At 47.2% G+C, this 17,879-nt stretch overlaps 1 protein-coding gene across 1 annotated transcript in view; it reads right to left on the minus strand.

Moving 5' to 3' along the window:
* The window catches only part of LOC120393770 (GTPase IMAP family member 1-like), a 31,951-nt gene extending 14,290 nt beyond the window's left edge, over nt 1-17,661 (minus strand). The window contains exons 1-2 of the mRNA XM_039518266.1: nt 17,634-17,661; nt 15,057-15,827 (exon numbers count right to left, since the gene is read on the minus strand). Of these exons, the coding sequence (XP_039374200.1) occupies nt 15,057-15,827; nt 17,634-17,661 (799 nt within the window). The remainder of the gene's footprint in view (nt 1-15,056; nt 15,828-17,633) is intronic.
* Nucleotides 17,662-17,879: the final 218 nt, after the last annotated feature.

Raw genomic sequence — 17,879 nt, forward strand, 5'->3', positions numbered from 1 at the left:
GCATCTGGCAGGCTTTACCTGCCCTCGGGCCCCAGGCAGTTCAGTGAAAAAAACCCCATTACTTGCTTATTCTCTCATCGCACCTGAAGCTGGGCCAGCACCACTCAACGCAGGTGACACCCATTCCTGCCCCCGACGGTGACACACTGGAACCAAACCAAAGCCAAACAGCAAGGGGCAAATTCTCCCCTGACACAACCCCATTGCCTCCAAGGAGGTATGGAAGGAACATGGCATGGTAGGGAATGATTGAGAACAGCCCAGGCCAGCGGCAGTGTACGGGTGAATGTCTGGGCTGTTTGTCACTCTGCTCCCCATGCCTGGGTCAGAGTCAGCCCTTTAACAAGCCTGGTCTGGGGTGTTTGTTCCCCCCTTTACACTCTGAGCCCTCGTTCTGTGTTGTTTGGATGGGTTCATTGGCCCCGGAGGGGAGACCAGCCAAGAACTTCTCCTGTGCTCCCTCCCCTGGGGCCTGCTCCCTGGGACGGGAGGGGACAGATTTCTCCAGCTGAATGTTTCTAATCCCACCACTGAGCCACTGCAGGAAGGAACTGAGGACAAAGCAAGGGGCAACCCTGCTGTGACCCCTGGGGCTGGACTAGCTGGGAGCTAATGCGGCTTTTCCAGCTCTAGCCTGTGTGATTCCATGGACCTCCAGCCCTGCTGGTATGAGGGGAATAAATCCAGCCAGAGCAGCTCTCTCCCTCCCACCCAGCAGAATGGCTCTGGGGCAGAGCCAAGCGTGGGCTGCTGTGACTGTAACCCTGACTGGCATCTTTCACCTCCCAGGGGAGACCGCCCAGGGATGTGGTTACCATAGCGATGTTGGGGACAGAAGGGAACATCACTGATATGGAGAGAGAAGCCAAGTCTGCCAGAGACCCGCAGCCTTGGCTGCTGTGGTGCTAGCACAACCCATGGCCCAAACCAGCGAGGGAAAAGAAAGGCGGGAAATGCAGCCACCTGCCTGCAGTGCAAGGAAATGCTACGAGCCAGAAATGTCAGCAGGAGACCGTGCTTTGGTGCTGGGCTCACCAACAGATTACGTAATGCATGTGCGGAACATCTCCACCTGGGTAATCTTCTCCTTTGGTGGAACCCCTGTACACAAAGCCCCGTAGACCATTGGTTCCTTGCCCACTGTTCATCCTACAGCAACTGTTGAACTGTCCATTTCTGGCTATTTAAGGCCCCTAGTGGGGGGCTCTCTGGCTATCCCACCCGCCAGCCACAATCAACAGAAATTTAGTGTCACCTCTTGAAACAGACTCTAACCTCCTGCTTCTCCTTGAGCCGGACAAATCCTCTAGAGGGGATGTGGGGCCTCCTGAGGCAGGGGACAGTCAGTCAGGGCTCACCCAGCCCTTGGGCATTGGGGCTGGTTTCCTCACAAGGACCAAAATGAGGAAACCAGCCCCAATGCCCAAGATCTCCCTCCTCCCCCACATGCCAGGCCTGGAGAGCACATGATACCAGTGTAGCAGCAGGAGATACAGCCCAGGCTGCAGGCTGAAAGAGGCAGAGTGTCTGGGCTGTTTGCCCCCCACAGATGCCTCCATCACACACAACAGCCAACCCCGCCCCCACCCCAGGAGAAGAGAGACTGGAGAAAACCCTTTAAAGTACATCAGAAGCAGGAAGCCTTGGCAAACATTCAGTGGACCGCTGAAGAATCAAGGTGTTAAAGAAGCACTCACGGGTGTTACAGAGAGGCTTAATGAATTATATGCATCAGTCTTCACTACAGAGGATGTGAAGGTGATCCTTGCATCCAAGCCATTCTTTTTAGGTGACAAATCTGAGGTGTCAGTAGAGGTGGTTGGGGAACACATTGATAAATTAAACAAATAAGAAGTCACCAGGACCAGATGGCATCACCCAAGCATTTTGGAGAAACTCAAATATGAAATATGAAACTGCAGAACTACTAACTGTGGTATGTAAACTATTGCTTAAAGCAGCCTCTATACCAGATAACTGGAGGGTAGCTAAGGTGACACTAATATTTTAAAAAGGCTCCAGAGGAGATCCTGGCAATGACATGCCAGTAAGCCTGACTTCAGTATCAGGAAAATTGCCATAGTGAAGAGCAGAATTATCAGACACATAGATGAACACAATTTGTTGGGGAAGAACCAACATGTTTTTTGTAAAGGGAAATCATGCTTCACCAATCAATTAGAATTCTCTGAGGGTGTCAACAAGCATGTGGACAAGAGGAATCCAGTGGATATAGAGTACTTGGACTTTCAAAAAGCCTTTGACAAGGTCTCACATCAAAGGCTCCTAAGCAAAGTAATCAGTTATGGGATAAGAGGGCAGGTCCTTTCTTTCATGGATCATTTAACTGGTAACAAAGGGTAGGAATAAATGGTCAGTTTTCACAATAGAAAGTGGTAAATAGTGGAGTCCCCCGACAATCTGTACTGGGACCTGTGCTCTTTCTTGGTAGTCTATCAATCCGATGATGACAAATCTGTGCAGATCATCTATTGTTGGTCTCATGGTGTGCCCTCTGATGATTGTACAAGCCAATTCTAGAGGTGCACATTTTGCTGCAGATGGTGCATGGGAAGTTCGCGGTCAGTGGATTGTGCGCTGCTGATGCTCTGTGACGTCATTCGCGTGCCTCTTGTAGACGCCGGCAGCGGTCTTCCTCGAAGGCGATGCAGGTATTTCTAACTGTTGCACACCACTGTGTTCTGTCGCTGGCTGTGTCCTCAAGGTCCCTGGGTTTGATACTGCTATACTGCAGATTGGCTTTGATGGTGTCCTTGTAACGTTTCCGTGGACAACCTTTATGCCCGGTGCCCTGGGAGATCTCATAGAGTGCCATAGGGAGATCTCTAGGGTGCCATAGAGAAGATGGCAGGGGATTCTGTTGGCATCCATGCGGCTGACATGACCAGTCCAACGTAGCTGTGACTTCATGATCATCATTTCGATGCTTGTCATCTGGGCTCTCTTGAGGACCTCGAGATTGGGCACTTTGTCTTGCCAGCGGATCTTCATGATGTTGCGGAGGCATGTGGAATGCTTCGAGCTGCTTGATGTGATGCCTATATAGTGTCCATGTTTCACACCGGTAGAAAAGAAATGAGAGAACAACAGCTCTGTACACAAGCAGTTTTGTTGACATCCGGATGTTGTGGTGGTTTAAAACTTTGACACGCAGACAGCCACGTGCCTGGCTTGCTTTGGATATTTGTGCATTGATCTCATTATCCAGTGATCCATCAATAGATACGACACTACCCAGGTATTTAAAGTTCTCCACTAATTTAAGCTGAGTGCCATCAATGGAGATACTCGGGACAGAAGCATTTGATACAGGTGCAGGCTGATGAAGAACTTCTGTCTTTCCGAGGCTGATTGTGTGTCCGAAGAGTTGCGAGGCCTCAGCAAACTTGTTGACAATGTGCTGAAGATCATTTTCAGTGTGAGCCATGAGGGCACAGTCGTCGGCAAAGAGTGCCTCAAGAAGGAGTTTCTGCACTGTCTTAGTCTTTGCATTCAGGCGACGGAGGTCAAAAAGTGAACCATCGTGCCGGTATTTCAAGTATATACCTCAGTCCAGATCTTTCATTGCATGGTTAAGGACGCATGCAAAGAACAGGTTAAATAGGACAGGAGCGAGAACACATCCTTGTTTCACGCCATTGGTGATGTTGAAGGGGGCTGATGTGGCTCCAGCAGAAAATACTTTGTCTGTCATGAAAAAGACGTATAATCTGGACAAATTTTCTTGGGCAGCCAAGTCATGTTAGAATGGTCCAAAGGGCTTCCCTGTTGATGGTATCAAACGCCTTTGTCAGATCTATGAAGACAGCATACAGGTGCATATTCTGTTCAATGCACTTCTCTCTCGAATAGCAGAGAGGCAAACGGAAGGAGTTTGCCTGGGAGCTGACTGAGCAGAGGTACGCTAAGTGATGCATTAGGGGGACTGCGCTGATGAGCATCTGAGTGTCTGTTGAGGGGACAGTTTGGCAGTTTGACCATGTGCTTGATTGTTTGATTGCTTGTTTGACCAGTGTGATTTGGGAGTGCTTTGTTCCAGCTGGGCCTGACTGTTATAAAAAGGCAGTCAGCTGCGAACCAGCTGAGCAGCGAATAGCAGAGAGGCAAACAGAAGGAGTTTGCCTGGGAGTTCGCCTGGAGAGAGCCTACTGAGGCTCCCCGTCGCAGTTTTCTCTGAGTAGCTTCTGCCACAAGTAAGGAAGCTCTTAGAAGGAAGAAACTATGGATGCTGAGCGATCCGCTGTTGTGACCTGCACAGGATGCGCCATGTTTGTCTTCCTTCCACAGGATAGAAGCGACTTTGTCTGTACAAAGTGCAAGCTGATCTCCATATTGGAAGAAAAGATTCAAGGTCTGGAGAAACGAATATCAACCCTGCATTCCATAAAAGAAAATGAGGATTTCCTGGAGAGACGTCGGGATCAGCTTCAGCGGGCACAATGTTCTGAAGATTCAGAGCAGGCTACGCAGCGGGGACAGAAGGCCAGCGAGGATAATTGGTAGCATGTGACTTCCAGAATAGGAAAGAGTACCAGAAACGTCCATGTACCAGAAACACAGATGCAGGTGAGCAACCGTTTTCATGTTCTCTCCGCAGATATGTCAGGGACTCTAACCCCGACAGCGAAGTTCGTTGTCTGACCGCAGAGAGACAGGCAACACCAGCAAGGTCCGATCAAAAGCTCTTTATTGACAAGTGCACGCATCAATAGAGAGCAGCTCGTTTCCAGAGAGAAACAGCCACTCTTTACAGCTTAGTATTAGCCTATATAGACAGTTTTATTACGTCATACATCATTCACTTAAACAACCCACCCCCCTTTGTCTAACAACTTGAAACTAGACACTTTTAATATACACACATGCCTAGACTTTATGTCTACAACATTAAATTATTAATAATATCTTAACAAGCACCAAAAGTTAGGAATGCAGGGGAGTTTTAAACAAGCCGATAACTAAACCAGGGAGTAAGAATCTAAACTGTGGGATTCTAGGGTTTCTTATCAGTTCTTCAAACACTGTTCCTAACACAGCACAGCTGGTATTATGCCAGGAATGCAACCCCTGGCTTATCTCACTTTTTCCAGGACTTTGTGAGACAATGCTGCTTCTCAGTATTTTTCCACTCTGGGATTACCCAGAAACCTCTGTTAGCCTGACTTCGGTCAGGTTGGCATAACTGGATTTGTGCTACATCTTTATTCAGGCCTAACAGGTACTAGTGCAGAGAGTGGAGTGGATGGTACATCTGAGGGAACAGAGCAGAAGGAGACTCCACTGATTGGAAGGCGTGAGATGCGCCGTCCTAGGGATGGGGGTTCTATGACCACCACTCCCAAGAGGAGGAGGAGGAGGGTGGTGATGGTCGGGGACTCTCTCCTCAGGGGGACTGAGTCATCTATCTGCCGCCCTGACCGGGAAAACCGAGAGGTGTGCTGCTTGCCAGGGGCTAGGATTCACAATGTGACGGAGAGACTGCCAAGACTCATCAAGCCCTAGGATCGCTACCCCTTCCTGCTTCTCCATGTGGGCACCAATGATATTGCCAAGAATGACCTTGAGTGCATCACTGCAGACTACGTAGCTCTGGGAAGAAGGATAAAGGAGTTTGAGGCGCAAGTGGTGTACTCGTCTATCCTCCCTGTGGCAGGAAAAGGCCAGGGTAGAGACCGTCTAATCATGGAAATCAACGAATGGCTATGCAGATGGTGTCGGAGAGAAGGGTTTGGATTCTTTGACCATGGGATGGTCTTCCAAGAAGAAGGATTGCTAGGCAGAGACGGGCTCCACCTCACGAAGAGAGAGAAGAGCATCTTTGCAAGCAGGCTGGCTAACCTAGTGAGGAGGCTTTAAACTAGGTTAACCGGGGGAAGGAGACCAAAGCCCCAAGGTCAGTGGGGAAGTGGGATATCGGGAGAAAGCACAAGTAGGTGAGTGCAAGAGGGGAGGACTCCTGTCTCAGACCGAGAAAGTGGGACAATCAGCGAGTTATCTTAAGTGCCTATACACAAATGCAAGAAGCCTGGGGAACAAGCAGGGAGAACTAGAAGTCCTGGCACAGTCAAGGAATTATGATGTAATTGGAATAACAGAGACTTGGTGGGATAACTCACATGATTGGAGTACTGTCATGGATGGATATAAACTGTTCAGGAAGGATAGGCAGGGCAGAAAAGGTGGGGGAGTTGTGTTGTATGTAAGAGAGCAGTATGACTGCTCAGAGCTCCAGTATGAAACTGCAGATAAACCTGAGAGTCTCTGGATTAAATTTAGAAGTATGAACAACAAGGGTAATGTCGTGGTGGGAGTCTGCTACAGACCACCAGACCAGGGGGATGAAAGGGCGAGGCTTTCTTCCAGCAACTAACAGAAGTTGCTAGATCACAGGCCCTGGTTCTCATGGGTGACTTTAATCACCCCGATATCTGCTGGGAGAGCAATACAGCAGTGCACAGACAATCCAGGAAGTTTCTGGAAAGTGTAGGGGATAATTTCCTGGTGCAAGTGCTGGAGGAACCAACTAGGGAAAAGCTCTTATTGACCTGCTGCTCACAAACAGGGAAGAAATAGAACAGGAAGCAATAGTAGATGGGAACCTGGGAGGCAGTGACCATGAGATGGTCGAGTTCAGGATCCTGACACAAGGAAGAAAGGAGAGCAGTAGAACAGAGACCCTGGACTTCAGAAAAGCAGACTTCAACTCCCTCAGGGAACTGATGGGTAAGGTCCCCTGGGAGAATAACATGACGGGGAAAGGAGTCGAGGAAAGCTGGCTGTATTTTAAAGAAACCTTATTGAGGTTGCAGGAACAAACCATCCCAATGTGTAGGAAGAAAAGTAAATATGGCAGGCGACCAGCTTGGCTTAACACTGAAATCCTTGCTCGTCTTAAACACAAAAGAACAGCTTACAAGAAGTGGAAGATTGGACAAATAACCAGGGAGGAGTATAAAAGTATTGCTCAGGCATGCAGGAGTCAAATTAGGAAGGCCAAATCACACTTGGAACTGCAGCTAGCCGGAGATGTTAGGAGTAACAAGAAGGGTTTCTAGGTATGTTAGCAACAAGAAGAAAGTCAAGGAAAGTATGGGCCTCTTGCTGAATGAGGGAGGGAACCTAGTGACAGAGGATGTGGAGAAAGCTAGTGTACTCAATGCTTTTTTTGCCTCTGTCTTCACAGACAAGGTCAGCTCCCAGACAGCTGCACTCTGCAGCACGGTAAGGGGAGGAGGTGACCAGCTCTCTGTGGAGAAAGAAGTAGTTTGGGACTATTTAGAAAAGCTGGACGAGCACAAGTCCATGGGGCTGATGCACTGCATCCGAGGGTGCTAAAGGAGTTGGCCGATGAGATTGCAGAGCCATTGGCCATTATCTTTGAAAAATCATGGCGATCGGGGGAGGTCCCGGATGACTGGAAAAAAGCTAATGTAGTGCCCATCTTTAAAAAAGGGAAGAAGGAAGAACCAGGGAACTACAGGCCAGTCAGTCTCACCTCAGTCCCAGGAAAAATCATGGAACAGGTCCTCAAGGAATTAATTCTGAACCACTTAAAGGAGGGGAAAGTGATCAGGAACAGTCAGCATGGATTCACCAAGGGCAAGTCATGCCTGACTAACCTAATTGCCTTCTATGATGAGATAACCGGCTCTGTGGATGAGGGGAAAGCAGTGGATGTGCTATTTCTGGACTTTAGCAAAGCTTTTGATACAGTCTCCCACAGTATTCTTGCCAGCAACTTAAAGAAGTATGGGCTGGATCAATGGACGGTAAGGTGGATAGAAAACTGGCTAGATGGTCGGGCTCAACGGGTAGTGATCAATGGTTCCATGTCTAGTTGGCAGCCGGTATCAAGTGGAGTGCCCCAAGGGTCGGTGCTGGGGCCGGTTTTATTCAATATCTTCATTAACGATCTGGAGGATGGTGTGGACTGCACCCTTAGCAAGTTTGCAGATGACACTAAACTGGGAGGAGTGGTTGATACGCTGGAGGGTAGGGATAGGATACAGAGGGACCTAGACAAATTAGAGGATTGGGCCAAAAGAAATATGATGAGGTTCAACAAGGACAAGTGCAGAGTCCTGCACTTAGGACGGAAGAATCCCCTGCACTGCTACAGACTAGGGACCGAATGGCTGAGCAGCAGTTCTGCAGAAAACGGACCTAGGGGTTATGGTGGACGAAAAGCTGAATATGAGTCAACAGTGTGCCCTTGTTGCCAAGAAGGCTAATGGCATTTTGGGTTGTATAAGTAGGGGCATTTCCAGCAGATCGAGGGATGTGATCATTCCCCTCTACTCAGCACTGGTGAGGCCTCATTTGGAGTACTGTGTCCAGTTTTGGGCCTGTCATAAACAGTTAATTAAGGGTTAAGGTCTCTTTTACCTGTAAAGGGTTAACAAGCAGTACTTGATGAACACCTGACCAGAGGACCAATCAGGGACAAGATAATTTCAAATCTCTGTGGAGGGAAGTTTTTTTCTGTTTTTTTTTTTTTTGTTTGAAAGAGTCTCTCTTTGGAGCTAAGGGAGTCCAGACACCTTTTCGTGTCCTCCAAGATTTCTGCAGTATTGTTCATTTATTCAGGCTAGTAAGTGTTAACAAGGCGAACTAGTATTATAAGTTATTTCTACATTTGCAATTGTGTGTTTTGCTCAAGGAATATCTTTATTTCTGTTGCTGTTACTTTGCTTTTACTGAGAAAGAAAGGGGGAGGGAGAAATCTCTCCAGGTTTATAAGTTAGACCCTGTGTATTGTTCCATCCTGGTATTACAGAGATAGTGTACTTTCTTTTTGTTCTTTTAATAAACTCTTTTCTTTTTAGGACTTGATTGATTCTTCTCTTGGTTGCATTTCAAGGGAAGGGGAGGGGGAGGTGAGTCCCTCTTTGTGTTGAGTCAAGGATTTGACTCGATGTGTAATCTCTCCGGAGCAGGCTGGAGAGGGGGAAGGAGGGGAGGGGAACTGGCTGTTTCTCTCTCTCTGGTATGATTCAAGGGGTTTGAATCTGGGTCCCCCAGGGGAAGTTTGGGGGACAGGCAGTGTGTTACCCACTTTAAACTTAACTCGTGGCAGCAGAACCGGATCTAGACTAGGATTAGTTTAGAGGAGCCCATGCAGGTCCCCATCTTGGAACCCAAAAGCTCCAAGTGGGGAAGGAGACCTATGACAGAGCCCCACACTACAAGAAGGATGTGGATAAATTGGAGAGAGTCCAGCAGAGGGCAACAAAAATAATTAGGGGACTGGAGCTCATAACTTATGAGGAGAGGCTGAGGGAACTGGGATTGTTTAGTCTGCAGAAGAGAAGAATGAGGGGGAATTTGATAGCTGCTTTCAACTACCTGAAAGGGGGTTCCAAAGAGGATGGATCTAGACTGTTCTCAGTGGTAGAAGATGACAGAACAAGGAGTAATGGTCTCAAGTTGCAGAGGGGGAGGTTTGGTTGGACATTAGGAAAAACTTTTTCACTAGTAGGGTGGTGAAGAATGGAATGGGTTATCTAGAGAGGTGGTGGAATCTCCTTCCTTAGGGTAGGTCTTCACTTACCTGCCCCGTTGACGCGGCGAGTTTGACTTCTCGGAGTTCGAACTATCGCGTCTGATATAGACGCGATAGTTCGAACTCTGGAAGCGCCACGGTCGACTCCAGTACTCCTCCACTGCAAACGGCGGTGGTGGACTCGACGGGGGAGCCGCGGACTTCGACCCCGCCGCATCTGGACGGGTAAGTGGTTCGAATTAGGGTACTTCGAATTCAGCTACATTATTCACATAGCTGAATTTGCGTACCCTAATTCGAACCCCCTTATAAGTGTGGACCAGGCCTTAGAGGTTTTTAAGGTGAGGCTTGACAAAGCCCTGGCTGGGATGATTTAGTTGGGTTTGGTCCTGCTTTGAGCAGGGGGTTGGACTAGATGACCTCCTGAGGTCCCTTCCAACCCTGAGATGCTATGATTCTTGTATTTGTCTGACAGCAAACACCATGTCGACTGTGCTCTGGCAAGGTCGAAAACCACATTGACTTTCAGGTAGATTTGCCTCGGAAATACTGGCTATTAGGTGGTTCAAGATGATGCGAGCGATGATCTTCCCACCAACGGAGAGGAGGGATATGCCTCTATATTTTCCACATTCTGCTTTGCTGCCTTTGTTCTTGAAAAGAGAGACAATAGTAGCATCGCGGAGGTCCTGTGGTATGTTTTCATCCTGCCAGATGCTGATGATCACGCTGTGGAATGCTGCTAGTGCTGCTGGACCTGCTGCTTTGTATATATCTGCTGGTATCCCATCTTTTCCAGGAGATTTTCCTGAACTCATCTGGCTAACAGCTTTCTTAATCTCATCTATAGTGGGCGGAAAGTCAAGATCTATCAGAGCAGGTTGTTGTGGAATTTCACTGAGGACATTATTATTCACGGTTGATGGTCTATTGAGAAGGTTGCTAGTGTTCTCGCCATCTTTCATTGATGCCTTCTTTGTCTTTAATCAGCGTTGTGTTGTCTGATGAGAGCAATGGGGTGGTCTTTGGTTTAGAAGGTCCATAGACAGTCTTAATAGCACTGAAGAACATCTTTGAGTTGTGAGTCTCATCATAGTGCTCAATTTCTTTGGCTTTGCTCTCCCACCAGTTGTCTTGTATCTGACGGAGGTCTTTCTGTGTTTTGCTCTGAAGGTACTTGAAATGGTCCTGTTTAGAGACTGAGGAGGGGTCATTCTGCCATTCGATAAAGGCTTTTCTCTTTACTTCCAGTGCTGAGCATATTTCTTCTTGGTTCTCATCAAACCAATCCTGATGTGTTCTTTTCTTTGGTTCAAGAGATATTATTGCTGTGTCAGTCACTATCTGCTTGAGCTGGTCCCACTTTTCGGTTACAGTACCGATCAATTGTCCGTGGGATGTCAGTTTGTCATCAAGACTCCTCTGGAAATTGTTGAAACACTGAGCATCCTTCAGTATGGCTATGTTGAAAGCAGGTCGCACATGCTTAGGGCGTTTGTGCCGAGAGGGAGCGATGTGAAGTTGAAGAGACATCCTGACTAATCTGTGATCTGTCCAGCACTCTGCGCCTCGCATTACTCTGGTGACCAGTATGTCTCGGATGTCTCGCCTTCTGACAATGGCATAATCTATCAGATGCCACTGTTTGGACCTAGGGTGCATCCACGTCGTTTTGTATTTGTCCGCTTGTCAGAACAGAGTGTTGGTAATGGTCAGGTCATTTTCAGAACAAAGGCTCAAAAGGAGTAGTCCATTGCTGTTCATTTTGCCTACACCATGTGGCCCGGTTACTCCTTTCCAGTTCTCGCTGTCAGCCCCGACTCGGGCATTGAAATCTCCAACTAGGAGTAGTTTGTCTGTTACAGGTGTGGCCTTGATCAGTCTGTCAAGATCTTCATAGTATTGTTCCTTTGAGTTGTCAGAGCATGTTAGAGTGGGTGCGTATGCACTGATGATGGTGGCATGACGTTTGGCATTTAGTGGGAAGCGTAGTTTCAGCAATCTTTCACTGATACCCCCTGGAAGGTCTGGGTTAAACTGCCAGTCACAGCTTGCTGGCCAGTTGTTGTAGAGCAGGCAATTTTTAGGCCACCTTTTCTAGGCCCCTCCTTTAGTAGGGTGAGCAGTGCTGTCCTGAAGAGGGCTGCTCAGTCGCCTGGGATGCTGCCAGGCAACTCTGCTGCCCCAGGTACAGAGCTGGATGACCACCTATCCACAGGCCGCCTGCGTGCAGGATTGGGACTACGACTCCCAGTGGTAACCTCCACCTGTCGCTTTGCCCCTCCCCCATCGCCGCAGGACTTGGGTGGTATGATGATGATGTTTGATGATTTGCACAGGACCTGTGTGTGAAAGCTTTTTAAGTGGTAGAGCCGTTGCACGGGAGCAATCCCACTCTCTCGACCTTAAAAGCCAGACACCAATGGTACGAAAAATCGTCACGACTGGTAACTTCTTTAGTTGCAGTGGATGGCCTTGACGTCTTTCGTGCTTCGTCAAGCCCTTCACTGTCCACAAAGCGTTGCAGAACCGCCTATACATAAATGACCTAGAAAAATAGGTAAGTGTGAGATGACAAAGTTTGCAGATGATGCAAAATTACTCAAGGTAGTTAAGTCCAAAACTGACTGCAAAGAATTACAAAGGGATCTCACAAAACTGGTGACCAGGCAACAGAATTCCAGATGAAATTTAGTATTAATAAGTACAAAGTAATGCATGTTGGAAAACATAATCCCAATCTATATATACAAAATGAGGGGGTCTAAATTGGCTGTAACTACCCAAGAAGATGATGTTGGAGTCATGTTCTCTGAAAGCATCTGCTCAATGTGCCAAGGCAGTCAAAAAAACCTAACAGAATGACAGGAACTAGTAGGAAAGGGATTGATAATGAAAATATCTGCCACTATAGAAATCCATGCTGTGCAGTTCCGGGCACCCCACCTGTAAAGGGATATATTAGAAATGGAAAATGCACAGAGACGCTAACAAAAATGTATGGAACAGCTTCCATGCAAGGAGTGATTGAAAAGACTAGGATTGTTCAATTTAATAAAGGGATGATTAAGGGGACTATGATAGAGTCTATAGAATTATGAATGGTATCAAGAAAGGGAATAGGGCAGTGTTATTGATCTTTTCACGTAGCATAAGAACTAGAGGTGATTGGATGAAATTAATAGGCAGCAGGTTTAAAACAACCAAAAGGAAGTAATTCTTCAAACAGCACACAGTGAACCTGTGGAATTCATTGCCAGGGAATGTTGTGAAGGCCAAAAATATAACAGGGTTCAAAACAGAATTAGAGAAGTTGATGGAGGATAAGTCTATCAATGGCTATTAGCCAAAATGATCAATGACTCAGTCCCCATGCTGTGGGTGTCCTAAAACTCTGACCACCAGAAGCTGGGAGTGGACAAGACGGGAGGTTCACTCGATGATTCCTGTTCTATTCATTCTCTCTTAAGTACCTGCCACTGGCCACTGTTGAAAGACGGGATCCTGGGCTAGATGGACCATTGGTCTGATACGGTGTGGCCGATCTTATGTTCTTACGTATGGTGTTCAATTTCAGCTTATGAATTTTATAGACACATTGAAATATTTTAATGAGTTCTCTGATTTTCAAACAGTCTAAATTCTTTTTTATCTAAGTGTCAATATAAACATGTTTAGATATGGGGCCTGTAACTGATATATTATGGGTGAATTTCACCCCTGTACAGAGGCAGCACACAGAACATCATCATTTAAATCCACTTAAAGACATATTTTAAGGACTTAAGTGGTTTAAAGTGGTTCCTTGGCCTGGTGCTGATTCTCTGCAACAGGGTTATTTTCACCCTAAGAGAACAAAACAAAACAGAATCCCATATTGGTAACCATTTATAAAATAGAGATTAAAATATTTTAATCGTAACTCACTGAAATACAAGTGCAAACTGTAAGCACAGTTTTTAAAGACAAAACAATTCAGTACCAGTTCCAGAAAGCAGAATCCAGACCTGATCTTGCATGTACAACTCTAATATTTGTTACCAGAAAACTATTACTTTTCTAATACTTTAGAAGAACAAAGAGAATGCTCGTTAGGTTCTCTCACTTTAAAGAGCATGTATCTTCTTGAGTCTTTGGCAACCAATGTATCAATAACTTTTTTTAAAAAAGTTTCACTCTACCAGGATGTAAAAATTACCATTAATCTGGTTATTTCATATATTTTTCACTACAACTATCTAATTCTTCATACATCAGAACCTTAGATTACCTGCTCAATTTCATTTTCAACATAATCAAAACATGAATATAAAACAATTCCAACTTATCTCTAAACAATGCTTGTTTAATTCAGAGAGGTTTATACTACAGCAGTCTCCTAAAACATGTCTTCACAATAAGATGTCTTTGGTACAGATTTCTCAGTATGTAATATTAGTAAAGAACAAATGCTAGTTAATGCTTTGACTTAAGTGGTTTAAAGTGGTTCCTTGGCCTGGTGCTGATTCTCTGCATCTGTATAAACATTCTGCACTAATATAGGCTGAGGGACATATGGATTGTCGAGATGCAGGACTTAGGAATTTCTAGTTATGCAACAGTGAAATTCCTTTAATGACTTTTTAGAGATTATGAGATGTGCGGAAACACACATATTAGATGTGAGTTTGCCATGTGAGGTGTTAGCAGACAAAGCCAATCTGCCTTTGGGCTGCAGAGCCATCGTGTCCCAGAGCAGGGAGGTGACAGGACTGGCTAGAACTGGAATGTTGCTTTCAGATCTTGGCATTTCACTTCCAGAAAAGGTGAATTATAGGGGTGCTGGAGAAGAGCAGTAAAATGGGTTGGGCATTTGGAAGACCTGAATTGTTTAGGATGGACCAAAGATTTGTACATAGGTATAACTGGGTGACATTGAAGAAAAGAACAATTAGGGTAACAGGACATTTTCCTAGCAGATAGTGGGGCTTTCATCAACAAACAGCTGGTTTCCATCAGTGATTTGTTTAAGACTGAATGGAACAGAACAGTGGAGTAGATTCTGTTGGGAACAATCCTCCAAAGTCTCAATCCCCCAAGACCTGGAGAAAATGGGACATAGGCTCTGAAGTCACGTGGAGTACGTCTGCACAGCATTTTGGAGCAAGCATCCCAGCCTGGGCTAGCAGGTCTTGCACTAGTGCTCTAAAAATAGCTTCAGAGACAGCTCTGGGAAGTTTCAGCTCGAGCTGAAGCTCAGGTTCTGGAGCCTGAGGGTTTGGTTGGGCTTTTATCAACCTGGGCTGAGAGACGTGCTCTCGCGCACTCCAAAATGCCATGTAGACACACCCTGAGGAGCTTTGAAAATATTACTTAAGAAGAGTTAAAAGTTCATTTCCCTCCATCTCTAATTCCTGAGCCTCTACAAAGCCTGGTAAAACCACAGGAGAACCACACAAAAGACATAGCTCAGTTACCATCACTTCTCCACTTTGGACATTTTGGCTTTGAGACACATTGCACTAGGAAACACAACAACAGGAACAGTGCTTACATTCTTGTTTTTTCTCATAGGATTTCTGCGTTTCTATCAATTCTCTCAGCTCAGCCTGTCCTTTTTCAGACTGACATGGTCTTTCATCTTTCTCACAAAATGTATCATTTACCTTTTGAAGCTTCTCAGCCTTTTCATACACCTCATTAGTGTAGAAAGGTTGGTCTTTATTCTCCTCCTCCACCATACGAGCAATCTTAGTCATCAGCTCGTCAGCCTGGGCAGCGCGTTCCGCCCATGTAGCTTTATTGTAGAAAGCGCAGTATCGGCCCTGACATTGTTTGATCAGCTGCAGAAGCTGTTTGTTCTCCGGGTGGGAGATATACTCCTCCAGAGTTCCACTCTGCAAGTCTTCTCTGCGGGTGAATAAGACGATTGTGTACTTCAGTGCCTTGGGACCAAAAATCTTTTGCACTCTCTTCACGGCGCGCTGGTCTTCCTCAGTGAAACGGCCCAGCTGGGTCACCAGCACCAGAGCGTGGGGGCCTGGGAAGGAGAGCTCCATACAGTGACTGATCTCATGGGTGGTTTGTTCATCAGCGTCCTTGGTGTCAAAAATAGCAGGTGTGTCGATAACCACAACCTGCCTTCCATTCCAGGTCCTGCTGCCTTCACTACATGTCTGAGTAACGGGTGTTGCCTTCAGTACCGACTCAAACTTCTCCTGCCCAAGGATGGTGTTTCCTGTTGCACTTTTCCCACCTCCACTCTTACCGACGAGGATGAGCCTCAATTCTGATTCCTCAGTGAGTCGGTTGCTGCTCCCCGGCCCTGTTGGGAACAAGTGTGACAGATTCAGAACATCACTGCGCAGGTGCCAGACAGGTGGCAGAGAATTAAGGTTTGTGGCCCTGTGCTCACATTTGGCTTAATGCTTTAACCTCTATGGGAGGGTAAATGGGCAGTCAAGGGGGCTACGGATCAAGTCAGTAAATCCTAGAGGTCTTGGATCCAAACGACTCCTGCTGAAAGTGAAGTGAGCTCACGTCTCATCCCAGTGAACCTTTATACACTGGGAAAACATCTCACAGCACAGCACTTTGCACCATCTAGTGAGGACAGACCTAGGACTGGGGAGTGCTGCATTCAGGACTGAGGCCTGTTAATAGAGTTGTGTTCGGTCCCAGAGTGAAGCTTCAACATCCCTAAGCCAAGACACAGCTGTGTACACCCAGTGTACTGGACTCCTCCCAACCAGAGATCAGGCCTGGCCATGGAGTAGAGACAGCTAGTGTCAGTGATCTCCTCCCACGCACAGAATGGGGGACACATGGGTTTGTCTGTGGGGTTGGAGGTCACTGACCACAGCACAGGCTGTCTCCAGGCTCAATGCTGGTAGCTCCGTGTGCCAATGGGGAGTGTGCTGAGCTGCTGCTCCTCAGCATCACCCTTACCAGGCACCCGCTGCCTGGCTCCCAGAGGTGGGGCAGGGCAGGGAGAAGGCAGAGGGGAGGGTGATGGATATGAAGGAGGGGCCTGAGCAGAAAAGCAGAGGGGTAGGCAGCTGGGCTGGTAACCGGTGTGAAGGTTGGGGACTCACAGGAATGGAGAGCAGAGGAAATAGGGGGTGTGGGAAGAACGGGACTGAGAGGAGCTGCCGGGTCCCAGTCCCACCACCAGGGCAGACTGAGCCCTGCTGCCATTGCTCATGGGAAGGGCTGGGGTGTGGTCTGAGCTCCCGCCGGTAGCAAAGGGTGAAGGGGAAGCTGGAGGAGGAAATGGGGCCCTGTGAGGAGCTCCCCTCTTGAGGGTGTGGAGCACATGAAGCAGAGCTCCAGCTGATGAGAGCAACGAGCAGGTAGAAGAGAGAGAATGAGAGGTTGGGGGGGGAGAGGAGGTGGCAGTGAGCATGGGGCTGGAATGAGCGAGGAGAGAGGGAGGAGGGGGTCGCAGTGACTTCAGGGGTCATTGGAAGGAAGTGGGGACACAGTAAGAGGAGTAGGAAGCCAAAGGGGAGGCTGTTGGTCTGAGATTTGAGCTCACACACTCATTCTGCACACAGACTAAAACAGAGACCGCTGGGTGCTGCTCCCACTCCCCTGGAGCACGGGTTCCGGCCTGGAGGTCCCTGCTGACACCATCTCTGTATGTCGGGTGGGGGCATGTTCTGTGAGTGTGATCTGCTGCCACCCCACATCAGTGGGGTGTGATCTGCTGCCACACCTATGAGGAAGGTGGTGAGACCCTGCACACAGGGTCCTGGGCCGGGGTGGTGATAGGAGCAGATTTCCTATGAGGCACAGTAGGTACTGTGCCTGAGGGTGCTGGCATTCTAGGGGTGACTACAAATTAAAAGTGGGTTAAAGTTTCATTTTTTGTGGAAAACACAGTGGTTGGGGGGGATGAATGCTGAAGATGCTGTGGGAATAACACCCAGTATTATCCAGAAAAGAGATGACCAAAGGGGTGACGAACAGAAGAGGAAGACAAACATTAAAACAAGACAGGGGAAACTGCATTTCTCTCTAATGGTGGAGAAAAGCCAGTGCAGTCACAGAGAAGAGGCACTTGCATAATTAGGAGCAAAACTCAGGGCTATGTTTTAGTGCAGGATTTTACTAGGCGATGTTTGCCTACTGTAGTGAGAGAAGAGGGTGTCTGCCATGCACGGTGCACTCCAGCTTTCAGCACTCTGCGCCAGGAGTCCAAGATGGAGAGTTTTTTTCCTAAGGTTGTCAATTTATTGCAGTTAACTCATCTGATTAACTCAGAAAAATAATCACGATTAATCACAGTTTTAATCACGCTCTTAAATAATAACAGAATAGCAATTGAAATGTATTGAACATTTTTACATGTTTTCTACATTTTCAAATATATTGT

Source organism: Mauremys reevesii, unplaced genomic scaffold, assembly GCF_016161935.1.
Source record: "Mauremys reevesii isolate NIE-2019 unplaced genomic scaffold, ASM1616193v1 Contig3, whole genome shotgun sequence".
Classification (NCBI taxonomy): domain Eukaryota; kingdom Metazoa; phylum Chordata; order Testudines; family Geoemydidae; genus Mauremys; species Mauremys reevesii.